The sequence below is a fragment of the Uloborus diversus genome, chromosome 4, assembly GCF_026930045.1.
Source record: "Uloborus diversus isolate 005 chromosome 4, Udiv.v.3.1, whole genome shotgun sequence".
In the NCBI taxonomy this organism is placed as follows: Eukaryota; Metazoa; Arthropoda; class Arachnida; order Araneae; family Uloboridae; genus Uloborus; species Uloborus diversus.
In genome coordinates, this window is record NC_072734.1 from 122,973,764 (window position 1) to 122,992,163 (window position 18,400).

The 18,400-nt window shown below is 35.0% G+C and overlaps 1 protein-coding gene across 1 annotated transcript in view; it reads right to left on the reverse strand.

Moving 5' to 3' along the window:
• LOC129220364 (dystroglycan 1-like) overlaps positions 1–18,400 on the reverse strand; it is a 45,828-nt gene that overhangs the window by 10,582 nt on the left and 16,846 nt on the right. The window contains exons 2-3 of the mRNA XM_054854772.1: positions 1,192–1,403; positions 70–193 (exon numbers count right to left, since the gene is read on the reverse strand). Coding sequence (XP_054710747.1) covers positions 70–193; positions 1,192–1,374 — 307 coding nt within the window. The 5' untranslated portion in view covers positions 1,375–1,403. The remainder of the gene's footprint in view (positions 1–69; positions 194–1,191; positions 1,404–18,400) is intronic.

Here is an 18,400-nt window from a genome sequence, read left to right on the forward strand (position 1 = left end):
TAAAATAGTCAATAGACTAAAATCAGTGAACATTCACTCAGATAGTAAACATCTGACAACCCAACTTACCGATGGCTTTTATGCATATGTAAAGTTGCCCAGCGTCAGATGAAGCAGGTACCCCGGTAAAAATATGTTGGTTTGAATCAAATTGCAGCCACTTTGGTAATGTATTTTCTCCTGCTTCGGTAACCTAGATATTAAAAAAATATGCAAATATAACTTTAAACACGTAGAAACAGTCGTTTCATTTACTAGATTGACAATAATTTTCTTCACCCTGACAGAAACTACTACTAAACCAATACTAATAGAATAGAAATTGTAATGAACAATATTTTTAAAACATCTGCCTTGCAAATGATTTTATCGTTGCCTTGACTGTATAGGGGAAGAGTGGGTACAATGAGAGAAGAAAAATCCATTTTTTTTCAAAATGGTTGAATATTTCACTGTAGTATGTAGTGATATAAAAGTGGTTTCTAGAAAAAACTTCGAATTTACACAAACGAAGACTAGCTAATAATTGAGGAAAGTGTGAGCGTCTCCATAAGTTTGCTAAAAAAAATGAGAAAAGCAACTTTCAGTTGTGTTTAGTTTGATCAGAATAATGCATGCATCAAATGACTATCAAAAGGAACTGATTGCAAGGCAAGAACGAAAAACTTCTTTCATTTGTATTAAAAATATTTCTTTTCAAAACTAATTAAATGTCATGAACATTTTAAAAAATTGTTAAACCGTGAAATGAAACTAAATTGGGCAGAGTCAAACTTTCTTCACCAGTCATTTTATCAAAAAAAGGTGGGAAAAAAAGGATTTTAATACAAAAAGTTGAATGAAGATAAAAGGAGCCTGAATGAAGATAAAAGGAAGATAAAAGCAGCCTTTTAGTACTTTGATCTAAGTACACAAATGATTCAATTCAATAAACTTTCGCTATGCTAATGTAATGACGTATAGTACAGAAAAGATAAACTTGCAGCAAAAAAAAAAAAAAGTTGCCTAAAAATTAAAAAAAAAAAAATCACATATGATTGCTCCTTGATTCTACTTCAAAATGGTCGAAAAAATAGAATGAACTTTAAATTCTACTTGAAATTATGCTTACCATATGATGCTCATCAGTTAAATACATGTTTGAATTTGAAAAAGAGAGCGTGTGGTCAAACCTCCCTAGTTTCTCCCTACCTGATATTGTTCTGCATGTCCTTGGAAAGCATTTTCTGGCAAATGAAGTTTGAAGACCCGTCCTACATAGGCCCTGGTGTCGGGGACCCCCTGGTCTCTCTTAATGGCTACCGAGGACGCTCCGAGGGCGGCGAAGAGCCAGAGATGAAGCAGGGGCAAGTGCCCCGCTGCCCGCTTCGTCATCTTCTTCTATCACGCCCCGGCATCGAGCTCTATAAAAAAAGGAATAATAACTACAACAATAACAATACTAATAAAAATGACAATACAACAACAATACTACTACTAATAATAAGTTTCAAAAGGAAATTTATAGATTCATGTGTCGTTCTCAGTCCTAGCGCTGGAAGTTGCTTAAACTCACTCTCATTTAATGTTGGGAATTCTGAAGCGACTAAGAAACTGTAGGAGTCGGCAGGGACCCTTCTAGAAGGGCCATTGTAGTCATTCTCTCGGTAATTTTTGAAAGAAGTTTTGGAATAGAAAATGAGGATCCAGTGTGCATAATGTGAGGAATCCGGGCGAAAAAAAAAAGAATTTAAAGATTATTCACAGACAAAATCCAATTACAAACCTCCAAATATCTAGTAGTAAAAAAAAAGTTTAATGTTGGTCAAAGGTTGTGTAAATAGCACCCCATATCATCACGCCAGTTGCGGGTGGTGTGCAGCTGAAAAACAAAGACACTATTACTGCGCTCACAACGGTGCTTTCACAAGCATACACGTTGTCATTGAATAAATTGAACCTGGATTCGTCGCTCAAGACGATTTGGATCTATTCAGTTATGGCAGGTTTTTTTTAATAGGACAATGCTTGGTCATACATAGCAAGTGTGTCAGAGGTCTTCCTCTTCCACACTATCACCTTCTCTGGCCTATTTTATTCCTTTATTTGTCACAGATGGAGCATATCTGTGACAGCTAGGGACGGTAAGTTGGACAGTCTACGAATATGATTAAATTAGTGGTGTGAGACTGTTATGTCTCAATGCTCGCCTGTATCGCTTCGTACGTTCACGTTAGAGGTGTCTCAATAGCGTACTGAAGCCTCCTTCATTTGGGATTTTTCCAGTGATAAATGATCAATTTGTAATGAAAGAAGATGAAGCAGTAAGTTAAACCTCCCAACTAAGCCACTGCTAAGGCAGAACAACATGAAATGTACCAACAGCCCGGTTATGACATCCAAAAACTGCAGCTTATTTGTCCTTTTAATGGACTCATTGGTCTGGAGTGGTGAATAACCGAGCTGAAGGCAGACGTCATCTCATTGAAACTGAGACTGCCAACAAACTGATCGCTAAAATAAATTTAGCCTGCCAGCGAGAGTCCGCAACAATGATCAGGCTCAACTCGTCAATTAGACAAAGCTTGGGTAATAAGCAGTAATTTACCGCTCTTAAGCCAGGTTTGAGGCAGAACCACATGCAATGTATCGACAGCCCGGTTATGATGATGTTATAACAGAGCTATCGGTATATTGCATTAGTACAAATTTTTGCCATCATGTGAGAAAGGGGTGCTTGAAGAAAAAAGAACAATCTATCAAAAGAAAACTTTTTCTTCGAACTTTCTATTAGCTTCATTATTTACTTAGTAGGGGAGGGTGGGGCACAGTGAGACGCGGGGTACAGTGAGGCAAAGCTATTTTTTAGACTTTTTTAGTTATGACCGGGAAATGATGCAAGGTACCCATGAATCTGCAGCAATTGGACGGGTGTATTCTGGGATATGAAGTTGTTGCTTGTGTTTAGAATCAAATGATCGTAACTTTTCTGATTTCAGGAAGCAATGTTTCTTTTTTGACTCTCGTGTGCATCGATTTATAACATTTTCTTTTATGAACAAAAATTAGCCATTTAGTCACTTTCATTGTTCTGCCTATATAGCTAATTATCATTAAAAATATTTAAGATAAGCTTTAAACGAACTCCTTAAAGTGTTGAGTTAGAAAAAAGGACGGATCGGGGTACAGTGAGAGTCTCACTGTGCCCCATCCTGAATTTTATTCGAAAGAGGAATGTTTCTTTAAATTTATTTCACGATATAAGAGTTTTCAACTTGCTGTTTATTTACTTTGCAGGTATTTTTACCTCATCAAATATACGAATTAAACCACGAAAGACAAAAATAGGAGCATTTTCTGGCCATTCCATGAGAAATTAATCCGTAACTTACTTTGTGATTTTTAGTGACATTTCAGATAAAGTAGATCATGACAATCTGTAATCCAGCAGTAAATTACCGCCCCTAAGCCAGGGCTAAGGCAGAACTACTTGCAATAGACCACAGAGCCCGGTTATCACAGCTAGAGATCGACGCAGTCTCTAGCTGTGATGACCGGGCTGTCTGGTATATTGCAAGTAATCTGCAATCTATAGCTAAAACTGATACAAAAGAGGCCTCTTGCTTTTTTTGTAGCAATAATAGATTTCTTAGGTTCTTAGAGTTTCAGAGGAGATCCAAAAACCGAAGACAGACAAGGTTGAGTAATAAAGAAAGAGCATAAAAAGGGTAAAAGTATCATTGCAAGTGATAAACCTGGGGGAAAAAATTTAGAAGAAGAAAACACAAAAATTTGAGAAAAGAAGAAAAAAAAGTGCAAAATATAGAAAAAATGTAGGCTTATTTGGCACAACTTATAAGGTAAAAAAAATATATACATGAGGGATCTGGTATTTTATCATATCATTTTGGCATGTGCGAAAATCTACCCTTTGGGTCTGAAGAGCTAGATCGTGAGACACTTGAAGTTCTGACAGAATTTGCCATCAAACAGGATTTTTTTTATATTGAAAATGTTCTAATGGTAGCTATGAATGGAGACTTGTACGTTAGTTTTTTGCGCAAAAGTAAAACCTTTTTGACTGTTTTTATTTGTCCATTTGTACTAGATGTTGCATTGGTTCCGAATAAAAATATTAAATTGTTGATAAAAGCTTCTACGAAAAGAAATGACATAAAGCGAAATCAATCTTTTTTATGGTCTGAAAATTAAATTTTTACTTAAATGTACGATGAAACTTGATCTTTTTTTCATTATGATTTAATTTTGATTTTAAAAGTTGAACATATCATGTTTCACTCAACCCTATATGCTGTCTCTCTGCGCCTTATATGCTGTTTCACTGTGCCCTTATGCTGTCTTACTGTGCCCCTTATGCTGTCTCATTGTGCCCCTTATGCTGCCTCACTGTGCCCCTTATATTGTCTCACTGTGCCCCTTATGCTGTCTCACTGTGCCCCTTATGCTGTCTCACTGTGTCCTTATGCTGTCTCACTGTGCCCCTTATGATGTCTCACTGTGCCCCTTATGCTGTCTCACTGTGCCCTTTATGCTGTCTCACTGTGCCCCTTATGCTGTCTCACTGTGCCCCTTATGCTGTCTCACTGTGCCCCTTATGCTGTCTCACTGTGCCCCTTATGCTGTCTCACTGTGCCCCTTATGCTGTCTCACTTTGCCCCATGCGTGGGGTACAGTGAGACAAAATTGTACGTTCTTTTTTATATTATCTCAAAAACTTGAAATAATAGTGAAGTTTTTTGTGTCTTAAAAGTTTGTATACTTAAGCTGCATTACAAATCCACCTTAAAATTTTTCTTACAGAATGAAAGTTTCCAAATTTCTAATTTTATATTTTTCGTCTCATTGTGCCCCACCCTTCCCTACATGCATTACAGCTACAGACAACAAACTTCATAAACCTTTCTGAAAAACTGAAATGTTGCTTAGAATCGTCATTGTGTAATAATTTATTATTATTTTTTACCTGTCTCGCACCTCTCAGTCTGTAGCTTTGTGTTCATGTAGCGCATCAGCATTGCGTTTGCGACCTCCTTTTAATTTGTGATTCTTGCTTGTAATCGTCCCCTCTAACCTCTTCTAAAATTTGTCTACACGCTTTTCGATCACCCTATATATGGGAGGGTTACCCCGTCAGCAATGAGTATTCCCTCACTGCAAATTTCTATGCTCAGTATACATTTACTTATATCAAAACACTTTAACGTTCCAACAGAACGCTTATACGTTTTGACGAAGATCCGATTTCAGTCTGATACGCTTGAAACTGAGCGTTATTATCCGCGCAAAAAATACCTCCATCAGTCGTTCCTATTATAACTCTCTCAGTGCCACCGTTGAAAAAATGAGAGACCGAGTACCGAGAGAGTGTTGATAGAGATAGACAAGGCGTCTTCTAGCGGCCATTTAATAGCACCGGAATAGCAGGAATGACTTTAGGATCGGGTTACACCGGACACACCCCAGAATGCCGTCCCCCCTACCATCTTCTTTTATACTGGCTGTTACTTTTGGATGAAGTAATGACAGTTGCATCAAATTGAAGGATAAGGCGGTAAAAATGGGATTTGGTAGTGTGGTGAAAACTCAGTGGCCTGCGAGTGATTTTGAGTCTCAACTAGATAACCTATCAAATCTATTTATCAATTTCTCTTTCTCTCCCTCTCTGTATGTATGTATGTATATATATATATATATATATATATATATATATATATATATATATATATATATATATATATATATATATATATATATATATATATATATATATATATATATATATATATATAAGTCATTTCAAAGTTTTTCAGTGGGTGTCAAAGGCAACATTATTTAATAAAACAAACTCAACCATTTGATTCTGAGTAACAAAAAAAAAAAAAAAAAAACCTTCCCCCGCATTTGTAAATACTGTGAAACCTGTGTAAGTTGACCACCTGCAGTGCACTACTTTGGTGGTCAACTTACAGAGGTTGATTTATATGATAAGGGCTAATTCCGTGCCTGAAAAAAGCGGTCAACTTACAAGGGTGGTCAACTTCACAAGCTTTACGGCACATAGATTTGTCGAAGCTAGGGAGAGGAAACGCACTTATGACACCGCTACATGACGGGTCAGGGACTTGTTACAAGTCTGAGCATATCGCTGTTTTCCCAGAAGTTTCCAAACAATATACACCGTATCGATCAAAAACTTTGTTTATTGAACTTGTTTTTAAAACGGACAACATTTTTCATACAAGGAAATAAAAATACGTGCTAGTCTTGATAGTTTGGCTGATTCATAACAGGTTGTGCATTTGTGTAAATTTATACATATTAGGACATGTAATATGACCGAAAACCAAGGGTTCTGCATTCTGCTCCCCCCCCTCCCCCCGATGAGTCGAACTACTCAATTACGTCTTACTGGCGTTCCGATGCTGAAAATTTACGAATTCATTATGCATATACAATTTTTAGGCGGCACAAACATGTAAAAAGTGCAGCACAAGTAGGTAAAAATATTCGCCCCAAACTAAAATCTTTTGGGAGAGGGGAAATTCTAATTAAGAATTTTACCGAATGATAAAATACGAGCAAGTAGACCAAATGCACATTGCATTAAAATAACTTTTAAATCATCATTAAAAATAACTTAAAATCTCAACGATGTAATGCTGTTTCCAGCAAAATCTGCCGAACAAGAAATTTTTTGGGAAGTCATAGTGTTTGGAATCATAGACTTCTCGTGACTATGACTTCCCAAATATATGGCCCCTGTTTCCCCCATTATTTAAAGAATTTTACACTTCATATATTTTATGTATATAATTAGGCTATTTGGCACAACCAACGTAGCAGCTAGTTTACCAATTTTTCGGAATTGACTAATGATTCTAATAATGAACTCAGTGATGCGAAATTTTCAAAAATCATGACACATTATCCAAGCAGGCATCTGCTCCCATATTATTCCTCTCTCTGATTCTATCATTCTCCTAAACCAGTAGATATCTAAATCTGTGACTAAAGAGATAAGCTGAATTACCACCATAACTAATTGCACCCAGTTGTCTAACTTCATTGGGCGATACTGGTGATTTATTTAGCGGCAGCCATCTTATTTATTTATCGTTATTAAGACATAAGGAATGAATAAATCTTGTTTCCTATCGCAACCACCCAATGCGATCACATAGCTCTCTTGATTGCCGAACTTCCGGGTTTGGATCCGACAGAAATAAAGATGTTCTTTTTTTCCTTCCTCTCCCTCCTCTTCATCTTTCCATTCGTGGAATCATTCGGCAATTGCTCGTTATGTGTGATGTGATCTCTCCAGAAGCCAAACAGCTAGCTCTCTCCTCCACACCCGATGTCGAATCGCATTTGCGATGGGAGATCAAAGGTCACTTTCTTAACGGCAGTTGAAAGAGCCCACCATGTAGTGCCATTTTGAAAAACGGACGTCGTCGAATGAATGATTGTTTTATTTTGTTTCTCAAGTGGATGTGTTGGCGCAAGAGATTGCGTTATGCATACATTGACTATTGTTTCAGAGTTTCTTATTCGAAAGGAGGAAAAATGTTTGATCGACTTTGAACAAAAAACCAACAATGTCCTTTAATGTTTCGAGCTGTATGCATGTACATTAAACTATGCTGCAAAATATTCTGCAGCGCCACTATCACAATCAGCACTACCAACAAACACAAGTAGTGACCAGGGTGACAAAGACACTGTAGTACTCATAACGCAAGAACTATGTAGTTCGAATATCAATTTGTTCCATGCTTAGCCAGTTAGTTTCAAATTTCAGTGGGTAAAACAAAGTTTTTTGGGTGCAATGCTGAAAGAGAGAAGTTTCAAATCAATCATTTAAAATTGAACCTGATCCAAGGACAGATCCAGCTTTTTGTTTGGGAGCTGTTCATTACTAAAATATAGGCACTCGAAAAAGTTTTTTTTTGTAACGTGCTGTCTTTCATAGTGAAGAGGTACATACATCATTGTCCTGGAAGGTTGCAATGTTTCCCTATTGCACTGTGGAAGATTAACTGCAACCCAGAGCATTAAGGAAAACAGTATAGCTACATTTGGCCATTTATCCAATTAAGAATCAATAGAAAGTGCAACAGAAAGGTTTTTCAAACGTTTTTCTTAATTTTCAAGTTTTTGTTAGTTAGTAAGCTTTGAATCAATGATAATCAATTACTGAATTCAAAATAAATCTTTTTTTTTTTTTTTTTTTTTGAATTGTGGCACGAAATGAGTTTTGTATTGTTAACTAATCCTCAATTGCTTATGACTATATGTTCACAATGATTACGCAGCTATGAGTTTTGTGACAGACAAAAACTCTCAAGAAACTGTTAATCTAATCAGCATGACTTTGTGTCAAGATCTATCTGTCCATTTTTTCCCTTCGCGCTCCTTCATTTATACAGTAGTCGCCAGGGACCCGGAGCCGGAGCACTCCGAGCCTTCTAGCCTCTACCGTTGCCACTAGTAGCTTGTCCCGTATCCGCAGCTTTTAAATTTGGCAACCCTGATCGTAGGCTTCATGCAAGCAAGTTGGCTGAACAGAAACATCAGCCAACATGTTGGTCTAAGCTCTAAGAGGTTTGATGGGCACCAGTCTTGGTAACAGGAGATTTTGAAGTCACAGAACGCATGGAGGACCAAAAGTTCTGAGAGGATCAATCAAACAAAAGGACGGCTTCATTCAGTAACGTGTTCAAGGGGGGGGGGGACTTGGGGACATATCTTCTCCATTGGACACGGCTCTCATCTATTCGACGACATCTTCCAGTTTCTTGAACACAGTGGTATGTCATCCGTAGGCGCCTTATGCCGATTCTGAGCTCAATGGGGTCGTTTCCAAAAATTTAAAAGTATTTTTTTCTGAAAGAGCATGCTTAAAAACATAGGATCTGACCATTTTTTAAATAATTTGTTTCAGTTTAATACTTTTAAAAAATTACTTAATTCATTGTTTACTCTTCTGTCGTGTGACATCACAAATGATGAAAAACTATTTAGTGTTCCCATTTTCGCAGAACGTAATATTTAATTCGCATCTTTACTTACGTGTATTGGCAACAATATGGTTAATAACAAGCGTAGTGCGCAATATTTAATTCGCTTCTTGATTATCATATCGTGGAAACGTGGTAGAAAGATGCGCCAAATTGCATCATTTGTGACGTCATAAAGACCACGCCTTATTTTCAAAATAGGACATTTTAAAAAAATTATTAAAAAATAACTGTTGGGAAAATGAAAGTATTTTCTGGGTCCATGTTTTTTTTTTTACTCATTCTATCAATTTCAGTGACTAAAAGCAGTACTTTTGACTGAAGGAAACCACCCCATTCTCGTTCTCGATGTCCATCAAGGCAGTTAGTTGCTGCAAAACCTTTTGTCTTGAGCTGTAACATTTTGAATTGCTATCGATCTTGAGAAAGCTGGACAGTTTGATTGGAGAAATGCGAGCTTCGTTTGCAAATCTTGCTTTTCTACTAATGCTGAGGACAATGTGTGTGTGTGAAGGAAGAGAGGTTGGCAGCCGATCACCTTTAATCGTCCAGCTCGCAGGTACGTTGAAAATATTTTAAAATCACTGGCGCGGTACATGCGATCAAATCACATAGTGCCTAAGTGCAATTAATGAGCAAGTCAACGCTCGGTCACGACTTTCCTGTAATGACTTTATAGAAATTATGCTCTTTCTCGGCTTTCCAGGCTTAGGTCATCAAATCTTATTCAATTAAAGCCCATTTGGAAGAATTTAACCTCATCTGCTTCGGAATTGTTCCGAAAATTTGTGTTTCTTATTTCTTTTTAAATTTTCCAAAATTAACATTTTTTTTTTAATTTAAAAAGTTCCGAAAAGTTGAGCTGTTTTTTCTTTTTAAATGTTTTCTACATTTTTTTAAAATAAGTTCTGTGAATTTTTATATTGGGAGGAATTTTTGTTGAGAATCAGCTTTGAATTGTAAAACACATTGTAAAGCTGCAATTGATCTAAAGTTTTTCCTATTAAAAATATTCACTGGAAATTACTGAAATATAATGAGTGGTAAATTGATGAAGTTAGTCTGGTGCCATTTTTATAAGTAGTTAATCGTTTTCTTTTTTGATAAAATAGGTTTTTTGGTTTGAAATTAAATATTTTGACCGTTAAAACATAGCTGCCAACATTGAAGGATGAAAATTGGGGAGACTATTCGTGAAAAAATTTAACGATAAAAGTTTCTAGTGTAAAACAGATTTTCAAGCTATATCGTAAGAATTTCTTATACTAAGCTTTAATTGATCCTAAATTCTTAAGTTGAGCTTAATTTTTACTTTTTTCAAGTTTAAAAAAAAAAATCAACTTATAGGTTTGAAAAAATGTTTTAAAAAAGGCATAATTTTTTTTTCCCTTTGGAAGCGATAATAAGCTTTTCTTACTTTACGTAAAAATTTAGGAAGTTCAGAGGGAAAAAGGGAACGCTTCACAGCAATTCTTTTTGAGAAATAAATTTTAAAAAGAAAGAAAATGAAATAAACGAGTTTAAAAAAAAATCGGACTAATGTAGTTTTTCATTCTCATGTATGAAATCATATCGTTTTTTCGATCACGACCATTCAAGTGAACGGATTTCCCCGGAGGTTCTAATCACTGAAGAATCCGTTTTTTTTGGGGGGGGGGGGGGGGGGGGAAGGGGGATTTCGTTGTTTGGATGAAATTTAGGGAGATATTTTCTTTATTAGGGAATTCGGGAGAAGGCATCAAAATTCAGGAGTTTCCCGAAAGAATCGGGAGAACTGGCAGCTATTGGTAAAGGTATAACTTGATCAAAACGAGAGAAAGAGAGCAACAGAGCCAATTTTACAAATTTCATACTAGTAGGGTCAGGTGGGGTGGAATGGGTAGTTTATTAATCTCTCGAGTTACAGGAAAAAAAGAATAATTTAGAAAAATAAATAAATAAATAAAAACACTCATGTTATTTACAATAGTTTGACTTTATTTTGGTTCAAGAAAAAACTGAGTGGAAACAATCAGTTTAGTGGCAGCCTTCTTGTAAGTTATATTGTAAAAATCAAAACTAACTGATATCGTTGAAGCTTTGTTTTCAGGATTTTGTTTGAATTTAGATGGCATTCTGTTGCTGTTATTTTCATTAAAGGAAATCTCCTTTGTCAATTAAAAAAATCAGAAAAGAAAAATTCTATAGATTTTAAGAAATATGTCAAAAAATTTTAAGTGTGGTGGAATGGGTATAATATTAGGCTTAATGACATAGGCTGTGGAATTAAAAAAATTTTTCTCATTAAAAGTTTTTCTCTGAAGTAAGTCGTCCATTGCATCAAAAGTTTTACATTCTGAAATCCTTATATTATGGAGTTGCTTATGGTTGCACTAAATCTGGTTGGATGGAAGACACAATCTTTAAAGAATGGTTCAAACTTTTCGCAAGGCATCTGAAAAGACATGCAACCCAGCTGATCTATGAAACTGTAAAGCATGCTATCGATAGTGAAATTATCATTTGCCTTCTGCCTAATACGTGTCATACCATGCAACCACAAGAGCTGAATAAATAAATTGAAAACCAGTCTGATCAAACTCCCATTCCACTAAGCTTATGTTCAAGTACAATATCTACAGGAGATTGGATGTTAGTTGAATACAGTGTTAAGAAATTTAAAAAGTATTATATTGCTCAAGTTCTAGAATCTTTATATACTTGTGCTTATGTTGTAAAAACTCTTAAGAAGTCTTTGATGGGAAATTTTTTTACCTTCCCTAACAATGTGAAAACGGAGATTGAAGAATAAATCATCAAAACCTAAGTCAGCCAGTCCTCAATAATCGTGAACATTATATCTTTAATTGCAGTGAAATTACAGACTACATTGTTCAATAGATTTTTACCCCCATTTTAAAATTTTTTTGTGAAAAAAAAAATATAAATTCACGTTTTCACTCTGAAATTTTAATTTAAAACAACACTACCCATTTCACCCCACCCAAAATGAAAACAGACTTTGAAATAATAGCTTTTTCACTAAATAATAAAATTATTTCAATAATAATAACAATGGATATGTGAAGTGTATTGTTCAAATGTAAAACCAAATGAAGGTTTTTTAATTGTTGGGTATCAAATTTGAAAAGTTTGAAAATCATTTCAAAAATACCTGTTTTTATACCCATTCCACCCCACCTGTCTCTACTCGAGAAAGTGGAGTCATTTAGTTCCGAATGAACTTTCACTTATGTTTTTTTAAATCTTTTTTTTTTTTTTTTTTTTGACTACTTAATTACCTCGTTATTTATACTATTCAACGCTAACAATGAACAATAAATTGCTATTTTGTTTTTCAACATATTTCACGTTCACAAATATATATATTTAAAAAAATGACGTGAATGGTTGGGTGAATATTTCATGCATTTTGTTTCGTTCCATTCAAGCAAAAATCGCAACAGGCGCGGATTTTCAAAACCAAATTACAACGTTCTTTCACGTAACAAGTGATCTTTAAAAATCTCGATCTTAATTCACTCCGCCATACTATTCCGCCAGCAGAAAAGAACACCCACGTTCTAGGCACTATACCCACGTGCTCAAATCTACCAACACCCACGTGAATTTTCAGATTTCATTGAAGATTTCGTGATCTTACAGATGCGTGGGCGATTTTGGAAGGAGTGAAAAATGCACCTTCAAATGCATTGAGCTTAAAAGTGGCACAATTCATTTTCACGGTGAGTAAAATATTTTACCGAACATCAGAAATGAGAGAGACTTGAATAATACACTTCTCTTTCCTTTCTTCACAAATTCTTTTTAGTTCTTGACAAGTTGTCTTCTTTCTTGAACGATTGGGGATTGAAGATGGAATACGGAAAACAGTTTTAAATGGTTTTTCGATGACAATTCTTCGGCACAACATCACAACAATAATCGTGCACTGCCAGACTGAGGTTACCAACCTTTTCCAACCCACTTACACCTTTTCGTGTTCTATTAACTAAGCGTTCCCTCAACCAAACCATTTTGCTTTATTAAAATGCGTTTCATTATTTAAACTCCTAAACCAATGAAGTTTAATTGCGTATTGGTAATTTAAATTAAAAACAAAAAATATTATTTGGTGGGACGTTTTACTGAAAAGTTTTTGTTCAGACATGAAATTTAAAAAGTATGTGGAAAATAATTAGGTTGAAACTTTAGGTTTGCTCATCACAGATTGATCAAATACACAGGTAAATCTTCCTCAACATAGGAGTTTCTATGCTAGCTCTTCAGGCAAGTTAAACTCTCTTCGAGTGCAACTCACTTATTTTTGCGGAAGTAAGCTGTCGTAAACCCTAGAAGGTACTTCACAGCACTGTCTGGCAGTTTTTTAAACTTTTTTTCAATGCTAAACTTTATTCACGAGAACGATAGACTAGATTTAAAAAAAGAATTGCGCCATTTGGCGACCTCACTCACGTGCTTGGCTTTTACAAGTATAAATTGGAGCAAAACAGTCAGCGAATGCGAAAACATGAAGAGCAGTTATGTTAATGTTAATGAATATAATTAAAAACTTATATTGAAAAAGATGTAGTTATTTACTTGTGAAATACACGTACAGACTTTTCTGAAATTATTTTTACAGAACTCCACCGCAAAAATCTTTTTCTGCCGAAAATATGGTCATATGATTCATCAAACAATTATAAAAAACAGTTTCGTAGTTACAGCGATGTATAAATAAAAGAAATCTGCCAAAAGAAAAAAAAAGAGATGCTACTGACAAATATGGTACTGAAAATAATCGAACCATTAAAAATTTAACGAGAACATTTTGTTAACTTAAACATTGTGCAGCAATCATACTGGTCAACCTCCAACGAAAAAATAAACTGCAGTGTTTGAAATGGTGTTGGGCGAGTAAGGAGTAACTCAGGGCTTGTACGGAGCAGCGACGCGTCCGCCATCTTGGGGCTAATGCGGCATTTATGCCGCTTTTCCCTTCTTATGTCTGCTTTGATGATGTAGCATGTTTTATTTCTTGATTGGTGTGTTATTAACTCCATGTTAATCCACAAACAAGAAGCACCACAATCAAGAAGCAAAACACGGTATTTCATCAAAGCAGACCGTAAGAAGAAAGCAACGTTTAGCTACAAGATGGCGGACGTGTCGTTACTTAAATTACGATCTAGGCTTTAGGGCTTTAGGCAAATCATGTCAGTGTGTCGGAGTACTGCGATACACTATATTGCGAATGAAAAAATAGGATATTTTAGAATAGTTTATACAGTAATTTATATTCAAGATATCCACATTCTGATCAGTTTCCTGAACCTTCCATTTTTTGCTAAAATTGGCAACAATTCTTAAATTGTCACCTGATTGTAAGACCTTATATTTTGATTTCGGGGAGATGAGGACAAATGATTTATGCATCAAAATCATTTTACGATGCTCTTTCAATTGCAACTTGTTTGAATTTTTTCATTGAACCGTTCATTTTTTCATTGCGTGGTTCCATGGTGAGAGAAGATCAGTACAATCTAAAATTAGTGAGTCCCTCCTTCCCTTTATATTTTCGATCACGATTTCTTAACAGCGTTAGTTGAATCTTAAAACAGCCAGAAATTCATTTAAAAAGAAAAAAAAAACGGATTTCCGCTAAAAGGCGGAAGACGTTAATGTTTGTCATTATTAAATGAATAATGAAAAATATAATAATAATTAAATAAACGCGAGGAAAGTGAAACCAATTTAGCAATCTCAAAGAAATTCATTGAATAATGTAAAAGCTTCATATTTTTTAACTTCACGTTTTATTTCGAACTCAAGAAAAATGGTATATAAAAGTGTAGAAAATTTGTTTTTTACACTGGCTCGAGAGATTCCCCACCCACTCCATGTGCACCAAGTGGAGCATAGAAAAGTATGCTAAACTTGATTTGTTTTTACAAATCTATAAAGTTTTTGGTAGAAACGACATAATGCATTGCTAAATTTTAACAATTTTGCATGCTGAGTTTTCCTCACTTTTTATACGATATAGTCATATTTACGAGTCGAGTAGTGGTAAATGATCGCATATTATGAATTTTTATTAGAATTTTTTAAATTAATTAAAAATTCTTTGTCTTCGATAACAGTTATAAATATTTAATTTATACAAATATCTGGTATTGTGATAGAGTATACGTTGTCAAAATTTGGCCGAATAGGCCTCAATACTCAATACAGCTTTAAATAAGTAAGTATTTTATTTATATCAAAAAAAAAAAAGGAAGGGGGGGGGACTATAGGAGAAATAAGGAAGAGTTGAAATGTGTTTTCTTCCTTTCTTTGAAAAAGAACAACCACCTTCTGCATAAGCTTTCAAACAAAGTTAAGTCAGTTTTGTTTTAACTATTCGGGAGACAAATGACTGTAAGTCACACAACTTGCATTACATTTATGAATACAAGTTAGCTGTCTTTCCCCCATAAGCATGCTTGATGCTTTCCGTGACAGATGTTGAATCGATTGTTCCCGCAGATGTTGTTATGACTCTGTTTACCTCGACTTTTGAAGGGAAAAAAAAAAGATGAAATTGATAAAAATTCAGTCTGTATCCGAGAAATGAAAGTTTTTACAGTCAAGGGTCGCAGCCAGGTTTTAAAACATTGTTTTTTTTCTTTTCGAATTTTCATGCCCGATTGTTAATTATTCTGTATTCTTCAAATCATAATTTTGCATACATTTCAATTTTTTTTCTGATTTTTTATTCAAAATAAAATCTACAAAATGAATAATGATAGATCGTAATATATTAAAAGCACTGTCATATTACATAAAGCAAGAATAAAAAAAAAATATTATATGTGCGGAAATGTGTGAAATTGTAATATTAAAACAATAATAATAAAAATACCGTCAAAAATTGTAACATCAAGTAGGAAAAAAAAACTATTTATGGATATTAAATCAGAGAAAAGGAAAGAAAAGAAAAAAAAACACACATTCTAAATCAATTTATTTAAATACATGTGGTGTAAGAAATTGAAAAGTTGGACACAATTTAAACAATAATAATAATTCATAACTACTGTATCAAAGAACTCCAGGTAAGCGTCACGACATTGACCTAACTTTAGATCCATTTTCCTTATAAAGTATTGTTTCATTGTAACTCGTTATCTACCAATGATGTATGCATAGAAAGGGTTGAAAAGACACATAAAAATGAACGAAACGTCACTATGTTAAAATTTCATTTCTTTCAAGAATCTCGGAATATGAAAGAAGTGTTAAAGACAGGTTCGTCATTCAGAAGGGGGAATTGACCCTAACTTTGAAAAAATAACAAATTACATAAAAGTGGGTGTAGCTTTTTTGTTGTTATTTTTCGATATAATTTGCATGAAGTTTTTGCCATTTACTGTCCTTTCCCTCCTCGGAAAATTTCAAATGATGACTCAATCTCAAGAATAAGTACATTTTCCTAGCGTATAAACAGTGGGTAGGCAAAAGATTTTTTTAAATTAAAGAAAACTCGATAAATGTTTTCAAATGTTTTTACAAAGTTGCTTATCTGTCAGGCAATAAATATCAGTTAACTAAAATATCCTTTTTTTAAATATTGGACCACGTAGGTTTTTTAAAATTTATTTTTTAATACATACTGTTTAAATTCAATAAGTGCGCAAATGAGCTACTGTGCTCATTTGCACACTCATTTGCTCACTTGCCGCACCTCCAGAAATCCCGGTTAAGGGCAAAATGTGGTGCACCTCTGCCACTGACACTTCAGATGTGCATATTGCAAACTTGCTAAAAGTCAAATGTCATTGTGTTTTAATTTGCATGTATAGCATGTTTAAACAGAGAAGGAGAGAGGGGGATCTTAATTGGCATGGTTAATAAAGCAGTCAAAACTTTCAGAATGGCTAAAAAATAGTTGAATGTGAAGCTATAAGAGTAAAATAAATTACGTGTTTGTTCACAAAACTTTGAAAAAGGCTATAGGACAGAACAGATGAAAGTCAAAAGAGTCTAAGAAAAGAGTGCTTCCTTCCGTCTTGCAAAATTTCAGTTTTTTTTAAAGTTAGAGTTATTCATATTCTGCAACTTCAGAAAAAAAAAAATCTCATCACCTTCTCCGAGAAAGAAACAATCTTAATAGCAATTGGAGAAGAACGTTTTCTAATTAAACATGTGTATGAAGAAGTCATCATAAGTATTACATTTGGTCTTTAAAAATGGTGACTATGTATGTCCGTTAGCAAATAACAGCAAATTATTAAAATATTTTTCTCACTAGAATTCTTGGTTCATCAATTAAAAAAATGAAAACGGGCGTCGTCTACGAAAATAGTTCGGAATTCCAGGAAAAGCCTGGAATTCCTGAGTTTTGGAGTTCTGGAGATTTGCGACCTCCTAAAATCGAGGCACTAGATGCATGAACTTGCAAGAATATGCACTAATCAGGCCTGTGCCCTAACTCCCTCGGTGGTTCTACATTCCAACTGTTCAAAATGTTTCAAAAGCTTCTGAAAGTTGATAAGCATTAGAAATGCACAGAAATAAACCATTACTCAAGAGTAACATATGCACGGATAACACTCCCAAATTTCTCCAGATTGAAAAATGCATCACATGTGGAAAAAAAAGGAAAAAAAAAAGTATGCTTACCAGCATTCGCATATTTATCCAGGCCTCAGAACACTTTATAAATAACTTTATTTCTAAACTGTGCAGAGCATCGAGCACAGGCGCGAGACAAATAGTTTATTGTGGACGCAGGAAGAGGAGTGAAGTGGAAGGCATCCGAAGAAAACTGGAACCGCGAGTGCACACAAAGATGTGATTCAGAGGAGTGGCCAAGCCACGCAAAAGATCAATACAGCGATTTTCGGCTGATAGCTCTCTGGGTGCCCGGGTTTTGACGAACTTTTCCCTCTTTTCCCTCCAATGATTGGTATTCCCCATTTGGAGGGGAAAATGACACGTGGGGGGAATCTTGAAGGCTACTTATGTATTTGAGCTGATTTTGGGTGAAAGAATTGCTGTCAAAAATCGAGAGAAAACTTTTAGTTTGATCAAGAAATAGATTTCTCTCAGACAGCACAGTCAGGGACGCCCCGATGGGAGGTCACTGTGGCGTACCAAAACTTTCCCTATTCGGCAAATTTTGTTTTACGATTTGGAAAATTAGGGGACATAATTGCAATATTCAAATGTCCAAATATCTCTTTTCAATAAATGCACTGCTCATTGTACATTTTATATTGTTTTATCATTTGGGAAAATTTGGTGTTCCATTCGGCAAACTGATAGATTCCGCCCTTCCGAAAATTTTAGTTCAGTACGCCCCTACAGACAATAGCATTAATTATTGTTATTTTCTCTGCCTTCTCCCTCCCCCCTTT